We start from the raw sequence: 20298 nt of genomic DNA on the forward strand, positions 1-20298 counted from the left end.
AGGATTTCATCAGAAGGCTGGCTAAGAATAGAAAAAGAAAGAATGAATAATAGAGAGTCCGAGCCAGCTGGACTGTGATTGGCTATTAATTAGAAACAACCACATGAGCCCAATCCCAGATGCACGTGTTGCATTCCACAGCAGCAGATAACCATTGCTTACATTTTGCTCCTGAGGCCTCTCAGCTTCTCAGGGGAATAAATCCTAAGGAAAGGATTTTTCAGGAAATATCACGGCTACGGAGCTCTGGCTGCTGGTGGAATCTCCAAAGATCCCGTGGCAGAGACGTTCCCTGCCCCGGGCTTCCCTCATCTGCTGTTGGGGTATCTCAGTGAGCGCCAGGGGCTTGCACCCCCACACATATCACAGCACAAAAACGCATTGGAGAGCCTGGGAGAGCTGCCAGGCTCTCGGAACGAAGGGAGAGCAGCGCTGTGAGAGCAGTCGCTGCCGTGTGACCGTGCCCGGAACGCAGCGCTGCCCTGTGGGCTCCGACGGGACACAGGGGCTGCGAGAGGAGCCTCGCTGCGAAAACCCTGAAACAGTTTCGTGTTTGCAAAGGGAGGGAAGGGGAGAGAGGGAGGGCTCGGGACCTCCAGGATGCCGGGAGAAGGCAGCAGCGGGGCTGGCGTGGCACGGACAGGGGCTGCGCGTGTCCGTGGGCGAGATCCCCGCGCTGCCTTGGTTTTGCTGTAAATCTTCTGCTGCACCAAGATCGGTTTCACCGCGCCGGGAGAAAGTGCATCGGGGCCAGATGGAGTTTCGGAGAGGAAAGTGGGGCTTCCCCGGGGGCAGCGGGTGTTTCCTGCTCCCAAATCCACCCGGCAGCAGCTTCCCCAAGAGATGCTCTTGCAGGAATCGCCAAGGGGGCGGCTCATCTCTGTCAGTGCCGGCTTCGAGCACCGCCCGAGTTGTTTTGTGCCGGGTCTGGGGGGATTCACCGGGAATGGGGTGAATTCCCCGCCCGGGGGACGCAGAGGACCCGCAACAGGCGGAGGGCACCGGGCTACCCCCAGCCCTCCCACCGGCGGAGCCCCCGGAGCCGCGGGAGGGAGGCGGACAGACGGCGATGGGACGGACAGACGGACACCGACCCCCCCGCCCCGCGGAGCCGCCCCGCGCCCCGCACTCACATCCGGGGCCGGGTTTGCTAATGACAGACGTAATTAACCCGGAAAGAAGCGACGGCGGAGCCAGGGGCACACCCCCTCCGCCTCCCGGCCGTCCGTCCGTCTGTCCGTCCGTCCTCCTGTCCTCCTGTCCTCCTCGCAGCGCCCGCCGCCCCCCGCCCGCCCGGGGCGCGCAGCCCAGGGACGCCGCGGGGTAAGTGACACCCGGGGGGACACGCGTGGCCACCGAGCCGCCTCCAGAGACCCCACGGGCCGGGCTGGGAGCCCTCAATGTCCCCTCCCCACCCTCTCCCTGCCCCCGAGCCCCCCGCGCTGCAGGGTCCGCGCCCCGCGGCTCCGGACAGCGCTGGTCCCCCTGTCCCTGGCGGAGGCTCCGCTTCCTGCAGCTGCACCATCCGTGCCGGGGCTGGAGCGGAGCCCTCCCGGTGCCCGATGGGGGCAGCGAGGGCGGCTCTGCCCCGGGGGAGCTCCGGGAATGCTGCAGGCACCGTCCTCGCCCGAAGCCCGTGGGGTTGGAGGCAGGCTGGTGGCGGGGGTTTGCAGCTACTCTTGTGTGCGTTCTCCGAATCTTTGCGGCAGATGAAGAGCTGTATGCAGCCTTCCTCCCGACAGGCTGATAGTTTCATGAAGGCAAAGATCTGCCATTAGTAGGAGCGAGTTGCTGGGCGTCTGTCTCGTAGATCGGGGCAGACGCGGCCGCATGGGAGCTCCTCTGCAAGCGCAGGTGAGAGGAAGCGCTGCTGCAGCCGCTGCGGGGCACCGGGCACGTCCCAGTCCTCCTGGAACGGAGGGAGGCTCCTCCAGGTGTGAGGGAGGACGAGAAGGACGCTGTGGCTGCCCACAGGTGCGCCGGGTGCTGCTGTGGAGGGAGGTGCCGAGGCGATGCTTCCCGGCAGCGCGGCTGCGATGCTCCAAATGCCGGCTCCCCCATGGCATCGGGGTTTTTCTGCTGTTGTGCCGGGACAGAGCAGGGCACGGGCAGCCGTGACCGTGCAGGGCATCCTGAGGTGCTTCCCGGAAAGTCTGGCTGGGTGGCTGCACACGAGGCCTCTGAGCCACCCTTGGGTGCTGCACGGACAGTGCCCTGCACCTCCTGCCTCTCCCTGGGGAGCACTTCCCTTTGGCCCAGGCGGGCAAGGGGGTGGTGTTGCTGTAAATCTTCTTCTGCAGCCCAATTGCTTGCCTTGTTATTCACAGAGTCAGGAAAGGGATGCTTTTTGTGGTGGGATATTGTGATTTAAAAAGCTGGCAAGCCAGTTGCTTCAGAGGTAGGGAAGAGTCCTGGAAGTCTCTGATAGGTTTCACTAGGAAACTGAGCATTTTCTGGCCCTCCTGGATTTCCTTAGCACAGCTGGAGATGCTACTTTTATCATTTTCTTATGGAAAAGTGCAGTTCTTTGGTGGCTCCAGAGAGAGACCATTTGTGTTCTGTGGTTGGTGGGATGCGAGGGGACAGGAACTTGGCTGACTTGGTGCAGAGTGTGGGGCAATCCCAATCTCCTCTGCTCACAGCTTTGGGCATCTCCAAGTGCAGCCTGAGGTCAGTGTGCACAGGAGGGGTGAGTTTGCAATGAAGGATGGTGGTGGGAGGACATGGAGACCCCCAAGAGGTGTCCCATGGGGCTGGGGGCCCATCTCTGTGCTGCCTGTGGCACATTCTGCTCCTTCCTCATCCACCTCCTAAGCAGAAATCCCTAGACCTTTGCTGTCAGCAGAAGGAAGGGTTTATGAGGTTTGCTCTGAACGTGTTGGTATGGTTGAAGGTACCTAGGGATTGGTTTTCCGTGTGCTTCCTCACCACAAAAATAACCCCACAAAAGAGCAGCGAGCCTTGAAGTGCCCACAGAAACCCTTGTGCCAGGGCACTGTCGTTGGTCTAAAACAATCTCTCCCCCTTCAGCAGCATGGTCCCCATGAACCAAGATACCCATCTCTGAAATGTTGAGATCTTCACAGCAGGTTGACTTCTTTTCTGCCTCCTCTACCTTTGCAGCTGCACCCCAGCTCTTGCACAACCCTCACCTCCCCGGGCCCCACTCCACTGCAGCTCAAAAATAGTATTTCCTCCTTTTGCTGCATGAGTTCTTTTATTTGTGTAGCTCTGCTTCTGGCACCTGCGTGATCACCACTCACTCTCCTGCCAGACAAACCACACTGGGTTCACTCACATCCTTTGGGTAACGGCTGCTCTCATCCCTGCCCTCCACCCTGTGCCCTGGGCAGGGGGACCCATCCTGCCTCCCCTGGCCCCTTGGTGCTGGTTCTGCTCCCCACACAGGGCTGGGAGTGATGATGGTGCTCCTACAGCAGCCCAGGGGCCTTGAAGGATCCCTCCATGGTGAGGGGTGCTGGTTCTGCTCCTCATTCAGGGCTGGGAGTGATGATGGTGCTCCTACAGCAGCCCAGGGGCCTTGAAGGATCCTCCAGGGTGAGGGGCAGTGCTGGGCAGGGTCCATGCCCCTGGCAGAGCTGGGGGCACAGCGTGGCCCTGCTGGGATGGGTCATTGTTTTCCCTGCTGACTCGACATCCTGGCTGCAGGGATTTTCTGCTGGAGTTGCAGATTGTTCCCCGTTTCCTGGGAGTGTGCTCAGGCTCTCTCCAGCACTCTGCTTTGGGATTATTGCTCACCACAGCTCTCAGGGATCTGGTGTCTCGTGGCAGATCCTTTGTGGCTGCTCTGGCCTCGCTCATGGGGTTTGGTGGCTCTGGGGGCTGGCAGTGGTGGGTTGGACGTTGTCCCTCCCATCTCCCTCCAGAGAGCTCAGCTGTGGCTCAGTGGCCGTGCTGGCATCCCAGAACACCTGGGACAGGTTGGGTGCTGTGGATGTGGGGGCAGAGCACCCACCTGCCCCTGCCTGCCCTCATCCATCACAGGAGCTGTGGCTGAGTGGCTGCACTGACATTCTGGAACACCTGGGACAGGTTGGGTGCCACGGATGTGGGGGCAGAGCACCCACCTGCCCCTGCCTGCCCCCATCCATCACAGGGTGATGCCAGAAGGAGCCCGGCATGCCGTACCTGGACCGACAGAACCGGATCTGTGGCTTCCTGGACATTGAGGAAAATGAGACCTGTGGCAAGTTTCTGCGGAGGTATTTCATCCTGGACACCCAGGCCAACCACCTCTTGTGGTACATGGACAATCCTCAGGTGGGCATGTCCCTAAAAATGGCAGTGGGTCTGTGGGCACTTCCATGTTGGGGAACATGAAACAGGAAGGCCTTATAAATATGATTGTCTGGCAATTTTGAGAATATTTTGATATTTTGATATGATTGTCTGGCAATTTTGAGAATATTTTGAGAATATAGAAACCATAAGCGAGATTGAAATGAAAGCAAGATTTGAGATCTTTTAGTTGCTGAACAACTGGAAAACAATGGTGTGGCTGGCTGAAGGTGATCCCCTTTTGATGGAACAACATCCTCTGCTTGCAGACAGGCCCAAGGGTCAGAGCAGACCCTGCCAGCTTGGCAGAAGGGGCCCAAAGAGGAGTTTGTAGGGTTTAAAATGTAACACAGGATGGGAATGTAATGATTCTTATAGGCTGTATGTAAATGCTGTAGGATTTGTATCTTTAGTAGATTGGTTAGTGAGAATGAGAATATTCAACACAGAAGAAGATTTATTGTATTGGAACGGGAACTTCACTCTCATCCCCTTTTACTCTCTTATGCTTTTGCTCTCTTGCCTCTCTTACTCTCTTCCCCTCTCATCCTCTCTCCCCCTCTCTTCTCTCAGTCCTGCTCTGAGCTGTGCCTGGCAGCTCCCAGCAGGGCCCTGCATTTGGCCCTTTGCAATAAACCCCAAATTCCCCACCTGGCTGCAGAGGTCTCTGCTCTCCATCCATCCTGACCGTCCTGCCCCTGACACTCCTACACATCCCACCTCCCTGGAGCAGGCATCACCCCAGGTCTCCCCAGGCCCCTGCCTGCTGTGTCAGTGTCTCTCATGACCAGGCTCCAGCCCTTCTGTGACCTCTGTGGTTTCCAGAACTGTCCCAAGGAGCACAGCAGGGCTGCTCCCACTGCTGAGGGGTCTGGGCTGAAGCAGGTGCAGGACAGGGAAGTGGCTGAGGGAGGCAGCTGCTGCCTGAGCCCAAGGGCACAAACGACAGGCTGGATTGCCCCTGCCACCTTCTCCCTGTCATTTACCTCCCACTGCTGCCCTGTGTGTTGCAGAACCTGGCCATAGGAGCGGGTGCTGTCGGATCTCTGCAGCTGACCTACATCTCCAAGGTAATGTTGGGGTGGGGCACAGGGAAGGTGAGTGCTCCCTGATTTCCCCTTATCCCTGTGCCATTCCCAGGAGAGGCAATGGGAAGCACCCAAGGCCAGCTGCTGGTCCTGCCTGGGCTCCATCTCCCTGGCATGAAGCTGAGCAGGGCTGTGGGGAGCAGGGAGGGACCCCCCAGCACAAAGATCCTGGAGTGGCACGGGACAGGGTGCAGGGCTGGGCTGCAGGAGGAAGAGGAACTGCTCTGCTGTGAGGAAGGCCAGGGGGTGGCCAGGGCTGAGGGGCGACAGCAGCGTGGTGTTGGTGTGAGCTGGGCAATCGGCTGAGCAGTGCTCCAGGAGCTCTCCCCGTGCTCACAGGGCAGTGCCCTGAAGGATCAAACCTTCTGGAAAGTCACCTGTGTGTCTCAAGGGGGTTACCCAGTCTCCTTGGGAAGGCAGGAGCAGTGCAATAAGGCAGAGCTGTGGCTGTGTGTGGAGAGTGGAGCTGCCACCATCCTCCTCCTCCTCCTGCAAGTGGCCCCTCAGCTGCTGGGGGGGAGTGTGGGGCTGGTGCTGCTTTATCCTGGAGCTGGATATAGCCTTGGACAGATCTTCCTGTTCCTGCTGAATCATGATTTATAAATTAAGCGCAGATGAAGCAATGCTGGGAGGCCGAGCCTTCCCCATTTTGGAAAGAGCCTCACAAATTACATAGGTTTTAGTTTAAATGAAAATTGCTGCAGGACAGCATTTGGTCACAAACTGCGGGGTTGGGTTCTGTCAGTGGCTGGAACTACCAACAGTAAATACACCAGAAAAAGGGAGGTTTGCTTGAGAAAACATATTTAAAGCATTATGGACTGGCTTTGAAGGAGGAGGACTGTCAGAATAAATACTCCACGAATGTTGTTTGTGGAGCCTCAAGGAATATTATTCTTATATAAACGATTCCTACTCTTCAGGGAAAAACCCCCACTATTATCCCTCAATTCTCTTAATTGCTGATGAGAGTGACTGTGTTAATCCAGGAGAATGGATGTTTTCAGGTCCTTTGAAAGCTTTCTGTCCTCTGCTGTGCAGCTCAGCCAGTGCCTGAGGGGATGCAGGGGATGGAAGCCCTGGCTCAGTGCTGACCTTCCCCTGGGAGCCAGCACCCTGTGCTGCATGTGCTCTGACACGGGCCAGTTCCCTTCAGCTGCCACAGCTGTGCTGCAGCTCCAGCTGCCCTCGTGTGTCCGGGGTCCTGCTCAGGGGTCCTGGCTGAGCCCAGGCAGGGAGCAGGGTGGGTGGGTGGACACTCCCAGCTTTTCTGCCCACCCCTAGCACGTGCTGTTATCTCTAATTTTTCTCCCCGATTTGCTGTGTCACAGGTTAGCATTGCCACCCCAAAACAGAAGCCTAAAACTCCGTTCTGCTTTGGTGAGTGAGTGGGGTCTTGGTGGGCTCAGTGGGGGGACAGCCTCCCACGGGAAGCTGCAGTGTGGGTGCCCCATGGACCCTTCTGAATCCTTCTCTCCTTGTCCTTCCTCCTCTGGCAGTTATCAACGCTCTCTCCCAGCGCTATTTCTTGCAAGCCAGTGACCAAAAGGACCTGCAGGACTGGGTGGAGGCACTGAACAGGGCCAGTAAGATCACGGTAGGTTACTTCATGCTCCTCTCAGTTGTTCCCTCCACCATCCCCAGGGATCCTTATGGCTGAGGTTTGCTTGTGCCTCTTCCTTCACCCTCCCAGCCCAGCTGTGGGGGACAGCAGCTGTGCCCCAGGAAGGTCCTGTGGGAGCCATCCAGGCCCTCCTCCTCCTCCTCCCGTTGCTCCTGCTGGCTGGGATCTGGCCTCACTGTGCCTGTCAAAGGCTGGCTTTATTGTGCTTCAGTAACTTATTTATTCCGTTTTTATTCTCCCTGGAATGCTGGCTCTTGTGGTGAGGCAGCGAATCACTGTGGGGCACGGCGAGGCAGGGGCTGTGCCTGCATCCAGAGGGCTTCATCTGCCACCTCCTGTGCTGTGCTGCTGTGCTCACAGGGCCGTGAGCTGATGGGCACTGACCCGGTGCCTGCTGCTCCTGGCAGCGTGGGATGTGCCCTGCTCCCTCCTGGGCACTGCCAGGGCATGGGCTGGGAGCTCCAGGATGGATTCTGCCTGGATAGGGGTCTCTGGGAAAGGGCTGGGGGCTTCTGCTGAAGGGGCTTCTTCTGGGGGCTCACCTGCAGTGAGCAGTAGGGTATTGTAAATCAAAGGTGACTCCAGCAAAGGGGAGAGAGAATGATGCATCTGACTCCATCATCAGAAGGCTAATTAATGACTTTATTATACTATACTAAGTACTGAATCTGCCCTGCACTCACTCTTGCTCACACTGCTCACACTCTCATTCTCTGGTGGCTGTCCCATGACAGCCCCACACACACACACACACCTGGCCCTGACAGGCCAAGGGAACAAACCATCCTCACTTTGGGTAACCAATCTCCATATTGCATTCTACTTTGGCACAGCAAGCAAGATCAGAATTGTGTTTTCCTCCTTCTCTGCTTGTCTCACAGCTTCTCTCTGTTCAGAGGGCCTGTGAATACAACAGTAGGGCCAATGCATAACGTGAGCAGAGTTTTATTAGGTCATGCACTGATGCATGTTGTTCATGGTGTGTAAACTAAATGTAAGGAAAAGTCATGTAAGCAGTTTGATTGGGGCCTATCCATGGGTTTTTTTCTTTAAAATCCCTGGAGTGCCACGGTGTAGTCTCTGGGAAACTCATCTGCAAGATCAGACCTGGCTTGTATTTTCTTTCTTTGTCTGCAAATACATGAAGTGTGACAACCTTTGCACCTGCAGCTGCCACACAGCTCTGGCTCGTGCCTTCTCTTTCTTGGCCACAGACTCCATCTCCAGAGCTGTAGGCAGAGCCTGCCTGGGCTCTGTGTCTGGCTGTACTGTCAGCAGCGTCCTCCAGGGTCGCTGCCTCTGGGCCAGGGGGATTCTGCCAGGCTGGCAGAGCTGGGCTGACAGCACAATAATGAGATGCACCTTCTGCTTCTGCAAGAAGCCGTGGTGCTTTCCATGGCCTGATTTCGGCCAGCCCTTCCCCACTCTGGCTGTGTCCCAGCTGGCCAACCGGCTCGTCCAGCCCTTCAGGGAGGAGCTGGCCCTGGCTGGCTGGGAAAGCCAGGGATGTGGTGCTGCTGTCACTCTGCCCTGCTCTGGGGGAAGGCAGTGAGGGGTGGCATTAGGGCAGCTGAAGTGCAGGGAGGGGAAGGGAAGCTGGTTTTCATTGCTTTTTACTAAACTGCCTTTGCTTTCTTTGCTTTTTACTAACTAAACTTGTTGGAAACTGCCCTTTCTGTCCAAGGGAAGGAGCAGGGAAGGGAGAGGGGAGGATGGCAGTGCTGGGAGCTGCGTTGCTGCAGCCCAGCCTCTGCCCAGGGGTGTGGGGCCAGGCAGGGGGGGCACAGCCAGCTCTGGGGTCACAGCAGTGCCTGGCTCAGCCTCGTTAGCCAGCCCCAGCTCCTCATTAAGCCCGGCTGTAAATGGAGCGGGGACAATTAAAGGAGCAAGTGTCCCACAAACTCACTGAGCTGCAGAGGCGAATCACAGGCGCCTCTGAAGGGATGCTTTAATCACTGAGCTCCTCTCATCTCTCCTCTGGGTGTCTCCTGCTGCCCAGGGGGTTCCACACCCTCCCTAACTGGGGTGCTGGGCCAGGAGTTGTTTTCTGAAGGGATGTGGCTGCATTAGGCAGAGATGGGGTGCCCAGCATGGTCACCCTGTGCCCCTCATCCCTTCCTTTCTCCCACAGGTGCCAAAGGGTGGCAGTGTCCCACCGGCCACAGAAATCACAAAGCCTCCAGTGGTGCCCCAGGCCCAGGAGAGGAAGACCCAGGTGGCCTACAAAACTGAGATTGTTGGGGGGGTGGTGGTCCACACGCCCATCTCAATCAACCAGGTGAGCTGGTTTGCAGTTTCATTCCTGGAAACAGCGTGCCTGCAAGCCCTTTCCTCTGCAGGTATGAATGGCTGCTCTCAGCACCCTGAACACCTCTGCTTTTTCTCACTCTGAAGTCTGATGAGATGCGGGGGTGTGAGGAGGAGAAGGTCATGAATCTGCTCCGCTTCCTGGCCATCACCATCCACCCACCCACGTGTCTTGGGTGCAAATCCTGTTTAGGTACCCAGGGCAGAGGAGCCCTGTGTCTGGTGTCCCACCACAGCAGCCACAGGGACTGTCCCAGGGCTGGTGGCACCTCTTGCTGTGGCTCTGCCTCCCTTCCCTGGCACGCAGCTGGGCGTGCACGTGGCCATCAGTATCTCCCATGTTCGGGCACTTGTCCAGCTCTGGGTCTCACTTCAACTCTTATCAGTGGCAGCACTAAAAATAGAGTGGAGACTTAGGTCATTGCAGCAGTTTCTGCTGGCAGATGCTCTTAACTTCCCTTGCCACAGGGTTAGGCAGGGTGCAGAGGTGTAGGGAGGGCTGTGGGGTGCAGAGGGGTTTTTTGGAGGTGGTGCATCAGCTGCCAGAACATTTCTGTGCTCTTGCTGCTTTCCCCCCCCCGTGTGAAATGGCCATTCCCCTGCTGCAGCTTCCTGGGTGTGTCTGTGGTTTCCTGGCTGTGCTGCTGCAGGACTGCACAGGGGAGTCCCACGCTCAGGAGCATCACCCCAGCCTCGGGGCGTGTGACACTCCTGGCTGCAGGAGTGTCCCCAGCTCTGCTCTGGACACCCCCTGTGCAATGCCCAACAGAGCTGGCACTGGCTCGGGGTGTGGGTGGCATCCCCATCGTGGTGCTGCAGCTGTGCTGCACTGCTCTCTGCAGGGCTGGGCAGCACTTTGAGGCAGACAAACAGCTGCTGGTGTGTCCTGGGGACACGTAAGCAGCTGTGGAAGGTGCTGGGCAGGCAGGTTCACCCAAACCGCAGTCCCTGCTGTGGGGCCATATAAGGCTGGCAGCGGCTGCCATGGCAATGCTCAAACCTCAGCCCGGGGAGGAAGGGCTCTGAGGGATGGGGAAGAAGCTGAGTGCAGAAGATGTTTCATCTCAGCCATCCTCTGTGCTGCTGGGGGGAAGGGAGGGCGCTCCTGGGGTGGGTCTGGCCTTTGGGGTGCACTGGGATCCCAGTGCCCCACTGCTCCTGGGGTGGGTCTGGCCTTTGGGGTGCACTGGGATCCCAGTGCTCCTGGGGTGGGTCTGGCCTTTGGGGTGCACTGGGATGTGCTCAGGGGAGCCAGGGCTGGGTGCTGGGCACGTGGTCGTGACCACAGCCCCTTTGTGCTCACAGCACTGAGCACTGCACTTGGGAGGGACAGCTTGGGGCCAGAGGAGGCACAGCTTCCCTTCCTGAGCTCCTAACACCCAAGTATCTGTGGGAGAACTTGGCTCTGAAAATGAGAATCAGAGACTTTGATGGCTTTTCTGAGCAGTTTATTCCTGTGGTATATTGCCTTCTCTAAAGCATTCCTTTCCAACTTGTGTTTGTCTGGTGGTCCTTGCTCTCCTCATACCTTCAGTGATGCTGTTGAGTCACCTCTTTGTGCAGGATGAGCCAGGCAGGTGGGCTCTGTTAACTCCCCTGCTGCAGGGGATTACCTTCAGCCCTCAAATTGCTTCTCTGCAGCCCTTCTGATTCCTGGTTTTTAACACATGGTTGCAAGAGGGGGAATAGCACCAGGGAGCTGCACACAATGAGAGAACATCAGCTCTGGGCTCATTCCCTGCCCATGTTCAGCACCTCCACAAGCCCTTGGCTCATACTATTCACTCGGGGCTTGTGTCAGGTGGCTTTTCCCTGCAGCTGGCTGTCCTGGGCTGCCTCCCTGCTGACAGGGGCTGTGTTCTCCCTCTGCAGGACGGGGAGGGCAGCGAGGTGGGCACACACCCTCTGCTGAGGCGCTCGCAGAGCTACATCCCCCCCTCGGCCACCAAGCCCCCTGCCGGGCCAGCCCCGCTCAAAAGCGGCTTCTGTGTCAAGCAGGGCAACGTGGTGAGTGCCAGGCATGGGCTGGGGCTGCTCTGGGGGGTGCTCTGGCTGCAGGACCCCCACAGAGAGCGGCAGGAATGAGCACCCAATCTCCTGCTCTTTTCCAGAGGAAGAGCTGGAAGCGGCGGTACTTTGTTCTGGATGAGTTTTCCATCAGTTACTACAAGTGTGAGCAGGTGAGCAGCTGCCCCAGGACCCCAGCAGGGCTCTGGCACCCTCTGGCACGTCCTCCTCCTCCTCTTTGGGGGGCACATGCCCACCCTGGGGCCAGCCAAGCCCAGCACTGTCTCCTCTCACCTCTGCAGGACAAGGAGCCTTTGCGTTCGATTCTCTTGAAAGATGTTTGCAAGACCCACGAGTGCCTGGTCAAGTCTGGGTAATGCTCCCACCCCTGTTTCCCTGCCCTGGCCCCAGGCTGGCTCAGGCCAGAGCAGCCAGAGGGAGCTTGGGCTGCTCCAGCTGCTCATGTGGGGTGTTTTCAGGGTCCCCTGTCTGAGAAGGAAGGAAATGAATCTGATTCCATGTTCTTAGAAGGCTAATTTATTATTCTATTCCATTCCATTCTATTCTGCTATACTAAAACTAAACTAAAGAATAGAGAAGGCTAAAAAGATCCCAATGAGATCCAAGGTTTGCCTTCAATATGTTCCTCCCTGGCACACTCCAGATTTGAAGATAAATACAGGGTTTTTTTCTGTCCACGATGGCTGCTGGGGTGTGACTGTCTCTTTCTCACTGTTTCTAGTGACCTCCTTATGCGAGACAACCTTTTTGAAATCATAACGAGCTCCAGGACCTTTTACATCCAGGTGAGCAGCTGAGGCCAGGATAATTTTTGGGGCAGAAAGTTCAGCTCTCAAGAAATGAGTGAACATGGGCAGATGGGGCTGTAACACACGAGTGTGAGGGAGAACTGTGGGGATTCCCTTCTCCCTTGGGATTATTTATAATAGAGGCTGTTTGTGGGAAATCATAACGAGCTCCAGGACCTTTTACACCCAGGTGAGCAGCTGAGGCCAGGATAATTTTTGGGGCAGAAAGTTCAGCTCTCAAGAAATGGGTGAACATGAGCAGATGGGGCTGTAACACACGAGTGTGAGGGAGAACTGTGGGGGATTCCCTTCTCCCTTGGGATTATTTATAATAGGGGCTGTTTGTGGGAGCAGAGCTGAACTTTGGCAGTGCCAGGACAGCTGAACCTCACTGGGGCTGCTGTGTTTGCAGGCAGACAGCCCTGAGGAGATGCACAGCTGGATCCGGGCAATCACAGCCGCCGTGCAGGCCCTGAAAACCCGCCCCAGGGTAGGTGACAGACTTTCAATTTCACCTTTACCGTCAAATGGAGATTTTACCAACGTGCAAGATATTTACTCAGCGGATTATCTGCCCTGTCCCTGCAGGAGATGTCCTTTATGAGATCCACCTCCGTGGCCAGGCCCGGCGGCTCCGCGGGCCCCTCGCAGCTGCGGCCGTCGGCGGAGGAGCGGCGATCCTCGTGCAGGGCGCCCTCCACGAGCTCCTGGCAGCCCTGGACCCCGGTGCCGCGGGCCGAGGGGCAGCAGCCGGGGCTGGGGGCGCTGCCAGCCCCGCTCAGGGACTCCTCGGTGTTGGTGCCAGCGCTGTCGGAGCGCCAGGCCGGGCCCGGCACGCGCCTGCGGCACCGCTCCGAGCCGCAGCCCCTCAAGGAGAAGCCGTTCGCCTTCGACCTGGATGATGAAAGCATCCGGACCTCTGATGTCTGAGCAGGGACCAAGCCTCCCCAGGGTCTGTTTGGGACACACAAAGTGCCCCCTTCCCTCCAGCACAGCCTTCCCTGCGATGCAGGATCTGTCTGCACCCACGTCCTGGTGCCCTGTGGGGCGTGGGGTCCCTGGCTGCTCCTGCCCAAGCCTGGCCCCCGGTGGTTCCATGTCTTGGAAGGTGCTTCTGGCGCTCGCTGTGCAGGGCAGGAGGTGCTGGGGACCTGTACAAGGGGACATCTTCAGCAATTGCATTGTTTCCCCCACAAACCAGGTCTGGAGGAAGTGGCAGGAGGTTTTGAAGGCATGACGGGGAGTGTGGCCTTTCTTGTGTTTGTCAAATGTTTCTCTCCCCTTTTCTGCTGCTCAGATTCCCCAGGGCAGAGCTGGGAGCCACCAGCTTGCAGGTGCCCACACAGGGGACTCACTGCAGCTTCCCCTTACAGTGACATAATCCCCTCAGAGACCGGATCTTCCCACTGCCCACACAAGGGTTTATCAGCAATCTGTTGGCTTTTAATTATGTCTTTTTATACCTGTGGCTCCTGTTGAACCCCAGCCTGGGCGGGTGCTCAACCCCTCCAAAGGCTTTTGGTACTTCCTGAGCATGAGCCAGAGCAACAGCAGCTCCCAGGTGGGAGCATCCTCAGGTGTGATGTTGGTTTTGCACTACACACACCTGGGCAGGCACAGGTAGCTGTGCCAGATGGTGAAGGGCTTTTAGTAAAAAGCAATGAAAACCAGCCCTGATGGAGCTGGGCAGACTTGTCCAGCCAAGTCCCGCACTGCCTGCCCGAGATGGAAAGCAGCAGGAGTTTCTAGAGCAATGTGAATCGTCATTTCCATAACCAGATGAGCTCCTGTAGGTGTGATAAATAGTGTGTAGAAAATCCAGGTGTTCCCTTGGCAGAGATCTGATACTTTCACCCCACGAGTGTGTGCAATCCCTGCATGCTGAGTGAGAACTCAGCTCCCCTTTCACTTCCCTGGCTGTGGCACGTCCTCTGCTCTGCAAGCTCAGCCCAGTGTGTTCCCCAGGAGCAGAACATCTGGTTTGCCCCAGCCCTTTTGGGGCCTTCAGCTGTTTGACAGCTGTGCCTGAGCCTTGATTAGCCTGACTGACCTCAATGTGATGCCAGTTGTACCTTCCTGCCTCGGTCCCCTTGGGGCTGCTGTGGGATGGGCACAGCACAGGTACCTCCCTGCTGCTGGGGCAGGCAGGAATGGGGTCCCCCAAGTTGAGGGGGAAGAGAGTCTCAAAGGGGATTGTGTGCTGAAGAACACAGACACCATGAAAATGAGTGGGAATCAATGCAAACGGTACAGGGGCGAGTGTTAATGTTATTTATTTGTAGCTACCTAGATCCTGCTGTTCCTTTTTCTGCTCCTTTTTGCTTTATTTGCACTAGAGTTTGAAACTTTCATTTTTTTAGGCTGACTTGCTGTTTGGCTCCTAACACTGTTTCAGGAATGTTTTAGTAGTTTGGCAAGCCCATCCATCAGCGAGTTGCAGCGTTCTGATCTCAGTTTTGGAGAGCAGGGATTGCAGAGGGACGATGGTTCTTTTGTGCAAGGCCTTGGAACCACAGGCTCCAGAGTATTCCTGGTGCTTGATAATTGCACAGTTTCCTCAGGCCTGGGAAGGTAAAGTAGAGGCTTGTTGCACAATTCAGGTAATTATCCAGGAGCAGAAACTACCAGCAATATTGCAACATTCCTCTTGCTGGTTCCCACCCTCCTGCATCCCCAGGACAGCAGAGAGGCTGAAGGTGAGGTTCTAACAAGTGTGGAGCTCAGCTGGGCTCCAGAGCCGTCCGGAGCACAGGTGCTGTTGGGAGGGAGGGATTTCCCTCCTGTTCCAGAGGGCTGGGTGGGTGCAGCCAGAGCTCGATGGAGCTTTGTGGTTATTTTAAAGCAAACTGGTTTCCCCTCAGCTCTGTGTTTGCTCCTGGCATCCCCCCAGAGCTGCTCCCTCCTGTGCTGTGGGGCTTTGCTGGGTGTGGTGCAGATTTGGGGTGCCTTGTGGGGGGCAGAGCGGTGGGAGAGAAGGGTTTGCTATTCCCACGTGGTTCCAGATGTTTCTGGAAGTGCTGGCTGGGGATTCCAAGTGCTCTTAGGGCTGGGGCAGTGCTTGTGACTCCCGGGGTGGGGGCTCCCTGCCTCCCACCCCTCGCCTGTACATGCTGCAATGCCCTTTCTCCCGTTTTTAAATAAAGAAGGAAATCCCAGTTATGTCTATTTGCACTGTGTGTTTTGGGTAACGCTGTCCCCACCAGGGTGGGGGGACAGGGCAGCAGCTGGGGAGAGCCCAGGAGCACTGCTGGCTGCCCCCCATGCTCACAAGTGCATGGTGAGGGCAGGGACATCACAATTCCTTCTGGACCAAGGTCCCAAATGTTCCTCGGGGAGGAGGGAAGCTGCTGGACCAAGGTCCTGCTGTGAGCTGGCAGTGGGGAGCTGGAGACATTGCAGCTGTTCATGATAGTGGCCTTTGCACATGGGATTGTTTTTTGTTTTTCTTTCTGGGTCACTGCAGAACTTTTTCCCCCTCCATGGATTTTCCAGCCCTGTTGTTCTGCTGAGGAATGGCATTTTCAGGACAAAGCTTCCCCCTGCCTCCCCCCAGCTGAAGCTGCCAAACTGGGAGCATGTGTTTGCTGTTTTATCTCAAATATGACTGGACATTTGCATACACAGATTTTGTGTCTGGCTCTGGCTGGGACTTGTTGCAGCTTCCTTTTCCCATTTTATTCAGCTTGGTGAGTTTTTAACCTGCAGCTGGTGGGGCTTCCTCTTTCGGGTGTGAGTTTCTTGCACCCTTTGTGTGCTGCAGGTGCCCTGTGCTGGGGCTGGAGCACCCAAAGGGTGCCTGGCACACACACAGGAGCTGCCCCATGGCACCTCTGGCCCTTTCCCAGCTCCCAGTTGTCAGGTGGCCCATGACCCCATGGCCTTCATCTCTGTGTGGCTGTGATCTACTAATCCCCAAAGTAGGTGCAGTCAGCTTCTTCCAGATTTTATTGTTTGTTTGACCCCCTGTGTTTTCAAGCTCTGATTTCTGAAGCTGTCACTATTTGCAGTGGGAAGCCAGATTATCTTAAACAAGCAAAATATATCCAGTCCAAGGTTGGTACAGAGTCATTATCAAGAGTAACTGTGCACCCTGAGTTACAGTCCTGTAAGTCCAGTTTGTGCCAGGCTGGTGCTGGGAGCGAGCAGAGGCACCCAGGGGCTGCAGCTGGGGCCAGCCCTGCCCCTCCTCAGTACACCGTGCACCAGTTGCTGCCATCACTGGGCATCAGCCCCCCGGTGATGAGCAGAATCAGATCCACAAACCACCAGATGCCCAGGCCCCCCAGCGTCAGCAGCTTCCCCACGGCGGTGCCGGTGTGGCCCAGGCAGAACCGATCCACTCCGAAGCAGCCCAGGAAGAAGGAGTAGAGCAGAGTGGTGATGAAGTAGTGGCCGGTGTACCTGCGAGAGAAGATGCGGCGGGGTCAGCGAGTGTCAGCGCTCCCCGCCGGACCAGCCGTGCTCCCGGGGGGCTCGGTCCGGTGGCTGCGGGAGGGGACAGGGACTCTCCTACTTGACGCAGGGCCGGCTGCCCCGCAGGAAGCTCCGCGGCTCGGCGCACTCGATGCCGTCCAGCGCCCGGCACTGCACTCGCGTGTGATCCACCTCGCCGTGGGCCTGGCCGCCGAACTGCGGCGGGGGCAGCGCTCAGCGCTCACCGGGGCCCGGGGGGCACCGGGGCCGCCCCCGCCCCGCCCTCACCTTCACGCAGCCGTGGCCCAGCTCCTGCTGTGCCGTGGCGTTCCCGCCGTGGTCCACCGGCTCCTCGCACTCCACGAACTCATCGGGGCTGCGGGGAAGGAGCGGCTGGTGAGGGAGCCCGGGAGGCCGCGCTCCCGCTCCCGCCCCGGCCCGGTGCTCACAGGTAGGTGCAGAGGACGAGCGGCGCCCGCGGATCGCTGTAAGCCCAGGCGGCGGCGGGCGGCCCCGGCGGCAGCTCCCGGGGCTCGGTGTCGTTGCCCGGGAGGCCGCGGCCGTGCAGCAGCAGCAGGTTCCCGAGCAGGAGCGCGGCCTGCCCGCACAGCAGCGCGTACCCCACGGGCGGCGCCATGGCGGCACCGCCGCCCCGCTCGGCCTCGGGCCGCACCGCCCGCAGCCAGTGGGCGCCGCCGCTCCGCTCCCGCAGCCAATGGGCGCCCCCCGCTCCGCTCCCGCAGCCAATGGGCGCCCGCCGCCGGCCGCCCGCAGCCAATGGGCGCCCGCCGCTCGCAGCTGGTCGGAGAGAAGCGGAAAAAGCTGCGGAAGCGGCAGCGAAGGGCGTGGCGGAGGGAGTGCGCGCCGGACGAGGAGCTGATTGGCTGCCGAGGGGCCTGGCGGCCAATGGGCGAAGGCGAGGGGCGGGGCGCTGGTGTCGCCGCGCGCGGCGCTCGGGACCGAATCCCGGGGCGGAACCGGCTCAAACTTGGCCCGACCGGGGCCGAACTGGTTCAAACGGGGCCCGGCCGGGGTCAAACCGGCTCAAGCGGGGCCCAGCCGGGACTCGGGGACCCCGGGACCCCTCCCTCGGGGGGCGCCCGCCGCGCTCACCCGAAGAGCGGACACCCTTCGCACCGGAGAAGGGCTCTCAGGGGTCTGCGTTGCCGGTAACGGGCAGCGCGGCGGCTCAGCGATTCATTCCGTCCGAGCTGGCCGTTGTGCTGCGCGGCTCTCCCCAGTGCCAGCCCGCCCTGTGAGAACGGGAGGCAGCCTAGGACTGGGTGTATTTGTGCTCTTTCCCCCAGTAAATTGACTCCGCTTTCCCATTACTTGCTCCTAATATGATGGGTTTGTCAGGTGTTTGTTCCTGATTTTTCTGGAGGATGATGCAGAGCTCTGAAGTTGCCCTGGCAGGCTGTCCACGGGTGACTGGTGGAACAGGGCAGTATGCTTGGTGCTTGTAGAGGAGGGCAAAGCCCGTGATGCCTTCTCATTCTGGGGAATTTCTCGTGCTCACCTGTACCTGTGGTATTGCCCGGCCGGGCATGGTGTGTTCTCATGTGCTTCCAACACATTATGAAAAGGTTCTTTTCCTAGAGGGCTGATGGGGCACTGAACAGGCTCCCGAGGGAAGGGCCCCAGCCCCGAGGCTGCCAGAGCTCTAGGAGGGTTTGGACAACGCTTCCAAGGATGCACAGGGTGTGGTTGTTGGGGTGTCTATGCAGGGCCGGGAGTCGGAATTGATGATCCTTTCCAGCTCAGGATATTCCACGGTCCGTGCTGGGTTCCGGGGCGGTGCCGGGCCGTGCCGGGCCCGAGGGGGTCGGTCGGGCACACGGCTCCGCCCCGGGGCGGTGCAGCGCAGGCCCCGGCCCGGCTCCATAAGGCCGCGGGGCCGCGGGGCGGACCCAGCGCCCCACGGGAGGGGCGATGTGGCCAGGGGGTGCCATGGCCCGGGCCTGGAGCTGCCTCTGTCGCCTCCTCGTCTTCCTCATCTTCCTCATCTTCCTCCTGCCGCCGCCGGCCGCGCCCGGGCAGCCCGCGGGTGAGTGCGCGGGGCCGGGCCGGGCCTGCCGCCCGCAGCCCGCTCGGCGCCCGTTCCCTTTCCCGGACAGCGCCATTCTCCTTTCCCCGTCCCCTCCGGAGGGTCGGGCACCCCCTTGTCACCCTTCCCGTGCCCTCGAAGGGGTCCGGTGGGGCAGAGCCCCCCACAGCCTTGCCAGAGCGGGGGTGCTGCCCGCTGGCCCCGTGTGCCCTGCGGCGGCTCCCGGGGGTGGCCGGTGCCACCCGCAGCAGGCAGGTCTGTGGATGCCAGCACCACCTGTGCCCTGCCCAGCATCGCCAGTGCTCAGGAATGCTGCGGAGGGCCCGGTGGGACCGCGGGGCTCCGGTGCCGGGCCCATGGAGCTCCAGACCGGGAGCTGATCCCGGCATAACGGGGCTCCGGTGCCGGGCCCATGGAGCTCCAGACCGGGAGCTGATCCCGGCATAACGGGGCTCCGGTGCCGGGCCCATGGAGCTCCAGACCGGGAGCTGATCCCGGCATAACGGGGCTCCGGTGCCGGGCTCATGGAGCTCCAGGCTGATCCCGAACAGTGGGGCTCTGGTGTTGGGCCCACGGAGCTCCAGACGGGGAGCTGATCCTGTGATAACGAGGCTCCGGTGCCGGGTCCGTGGAGCTCCAGACCGGGAGCTGATCCCGGGATAACGGGGCTCTGGTGTCGGGCTCATGGAGCTCCAGGCTGATCCCGGGACAGTGGGGCTCCGGTGCCGGGTCCGTGGAGCTCCGGATGGGGAGCTCATCCCGTGATAACGGGGCTCTGGTGCCGAGGCCATGGAGCTCCAGGCTGATCCCGGGCTAACGGGGCTCTGGTGTCGAGCCCACGGAGCTCCACGTGGGGAGCTGATCCCGGCGGCGGCCTCGGGTCCCAGCACACCTGCCCGAGCTCACAGGTGTCCCGCGGCTCTTTGCTCCTCCATCCTCCCAGGAGCTCTGCCCGGCTTTTGCACCCCAGCAAAGCCCCGAGATGTGGGGCTGCCCGGTCAGTGCAGGTGGCCTTGGCCATCCAGGAGCTCGGGTGTTCCTGATGGATCAAAGCTGCCCAGGCTGCTGTCCCCAGGGAGGGAGGGAGGGCAGGACTCAGTGCCATCGTTCTGTGTGGCTCTAAAGGACTTGGCCCCGAGCTGTCCTTAGGGATTGTTTATGAATTGAGTTGGTTCTGTTTATGGGCCCTTATGGTGCTGATTCCAGGCTGTACATGACAGGCAGAAATGTCTCCTCTGTTGTTGTTTCCCCTTCCTAAAGGGATTCGTGCACTATGTATAACTTTTGTGTTTGTCATTAATGCATGTTTTTATAGTCAGGTCTTCCCAGCTGAGGAATATACAACTTGGTACTGATGCTTTGTGCTGGGGACAGTGCTTATGTGGTGTGTGCCTCTCTCCCTGATGGATTCTGTGCTGGAATCTCTTCCTCTCGCTTGCTGTGTTGTTGCTGGAGGGTGTGTGAGCTGTGTGAGGTGAAAGTCAGCTTTGAGAGCTGGTGCAGCACATTGGGAGCTGCCTGACTGGAGGCCCAGGAGTGATGTCTGGAATTCTGCATCTCTGAGGTGCTTGTGCTTCCAGTGGGTGCTCGGTATTTTAGGAATAAGATTTTTGCTCCTGCCTGTAAGAAATAAACACTGCCATTTCCGATGGTGGATGGTGGTGTTCCTCTTTGCCTTTGGAACTCTTTGTCCCAGCTATTAAT

General features: G+C 58.9%; 3 protein-coding genes across 4 annotated transcripts in view; 2 read left to right on the plus strand and 1 right to left on the minus strand.

The window, feature by feature from the left end:
* Positions 1-615: 615 nt before the first annotated feature.
* PLEKHA2 (pleckstrin homology domain containing A2) lies at positions 616-15407 on the plus strand. 2 transcript variants are annotated; one of them, XM_054650549.2, is made up of 12 exons: positions 616-1854; positions 4118-4281; positions 5313-5369; positions 6719-6767; positions 6887-6984; positions 9143-9289; positions 11191-11325; positions 11430-11498; positions 11628-11698; positions 12068-12131; positions 12547-12624; positions 12723-15407. In XM_054650549.2, exons 2-12 carry the CDS (start codon positions 4141-4143, stop codon positions 13062-13064), a joined length of 1251 nt encoding a protein of 416 aa, XP_054506524.1. In that variant the 5' UTR covers positions 616-1854; positions 4118-4140; the 3' UTR covers positions 13065-15407. The 2 variants fall into 2 exon arrangements, with proteins under 2 accessions (XP_054506524.1, XP_054506523.1); XM_054650548.2 differs by having other exon boundaries at positions 618-1323.
* A 654-nt stretch (positions 15408-16061) lies between these two features.
* On the minus strand, positions 16062-17244 carry TM2D2 (TM2 domain containing 2). Its single transcript, XM_054650551.2, has 4 exons — positions 16997-17244; positions 16836-16923; positions 16648-16763; positions 16062-16535 (listed from the first exon to the last, which is right to left on the minus strand). The coding sequence occupies exons 1-4, from the start codon at positions 17182-17184 to the stop codon at positions 16322-16324; spliced, it is 606 nt and encodes a 201-aa protein (XP_054506526.2). The 5' UTR covers positions 17185-17244; the 3' UTR covers positions 16062-16321.
* A 1140-nt stretch (positions 17245-18384) lies between these two features.
* LOC129131613 (disintegrin and metalloproteinase domain-containing protein 9) overlaps positions 18385-20298 on the plus strand; it is a 28922-nt gene continuing 27008 nt past the window's right edge. Inside the window, exon 1 of the mRNA XM_054650547.2 lies at positions 18385-18594. Coding sequence (XP_054506522.2) covers positions 18480-18594 — 115 coding nt within the window. The 5' untranslated portion in view covers positions 18385-18479. The remainder of the gene's footprint in view (positions 18595-20298) is intronic.

This window comes from Agelaius phoeniceus, chromosome 30 (assembly GCF_051311805.1).
Source record: "Agelaius phoeniceus isolate bAgePho1 chromosome 30, bAgePho1.hap1, whole genome shotgun sequence".
Taxonomy (NCBI): Eukaryota; Metazoa; Chordata; class Aves; order Passeriformes; family Icteridae; genus Agelaius; species Agelaius phoeniceus.

Excerpts from the sequence above, each read along its gene's own strand:
- TM2D2 (XM_054650551.2), bottom strand. The coding sequence starts at position 17,184 with ATGGCGCCGCCCGTGGGGTACGCGCTGCTGTGCGGGCAGGCCGCGCTC. Across the intron at positions 16,764-16,835 it reads TGGGCCACGGCTGCGTGAAG|TTCGGCGGCCAGGCCCACGG; the intron begins GTGAGGGCGGGG and ends CCCCCGCCGCAG. Across the intron at positions 16,536-16,647 it reads GGCAGCCGGCCCTGCGTCAA|GTACACCGGCCACTACTTCA; the intron begins GTAGGAGAGTCC and ends CTTCTCTCGCAG.
- PLEKHA2 (XM_054650549.2), top strand. The coding sequence starts at position 4,141 with ATGCCGTACCTGGACCGACAGAACCGGATCTGTGGCTTCCTGGACATT. Across the intron at positions 4,282-5,312 it reads GGTACATGGACAATCCTCAG|AACCTGGCCATAGGAGCGGG; the intron begins GTGGGCATGTCC and ends TGTGTGTTGCAG. Across the intron at positions 11,326-11,429 it reads GTGTCAAGCAGGGCAACGTG|AGGAAGAGCTGGAAGCGGCG; the intron begins GTGAGTGCCAGG and ends GCTCTTTTCCAG.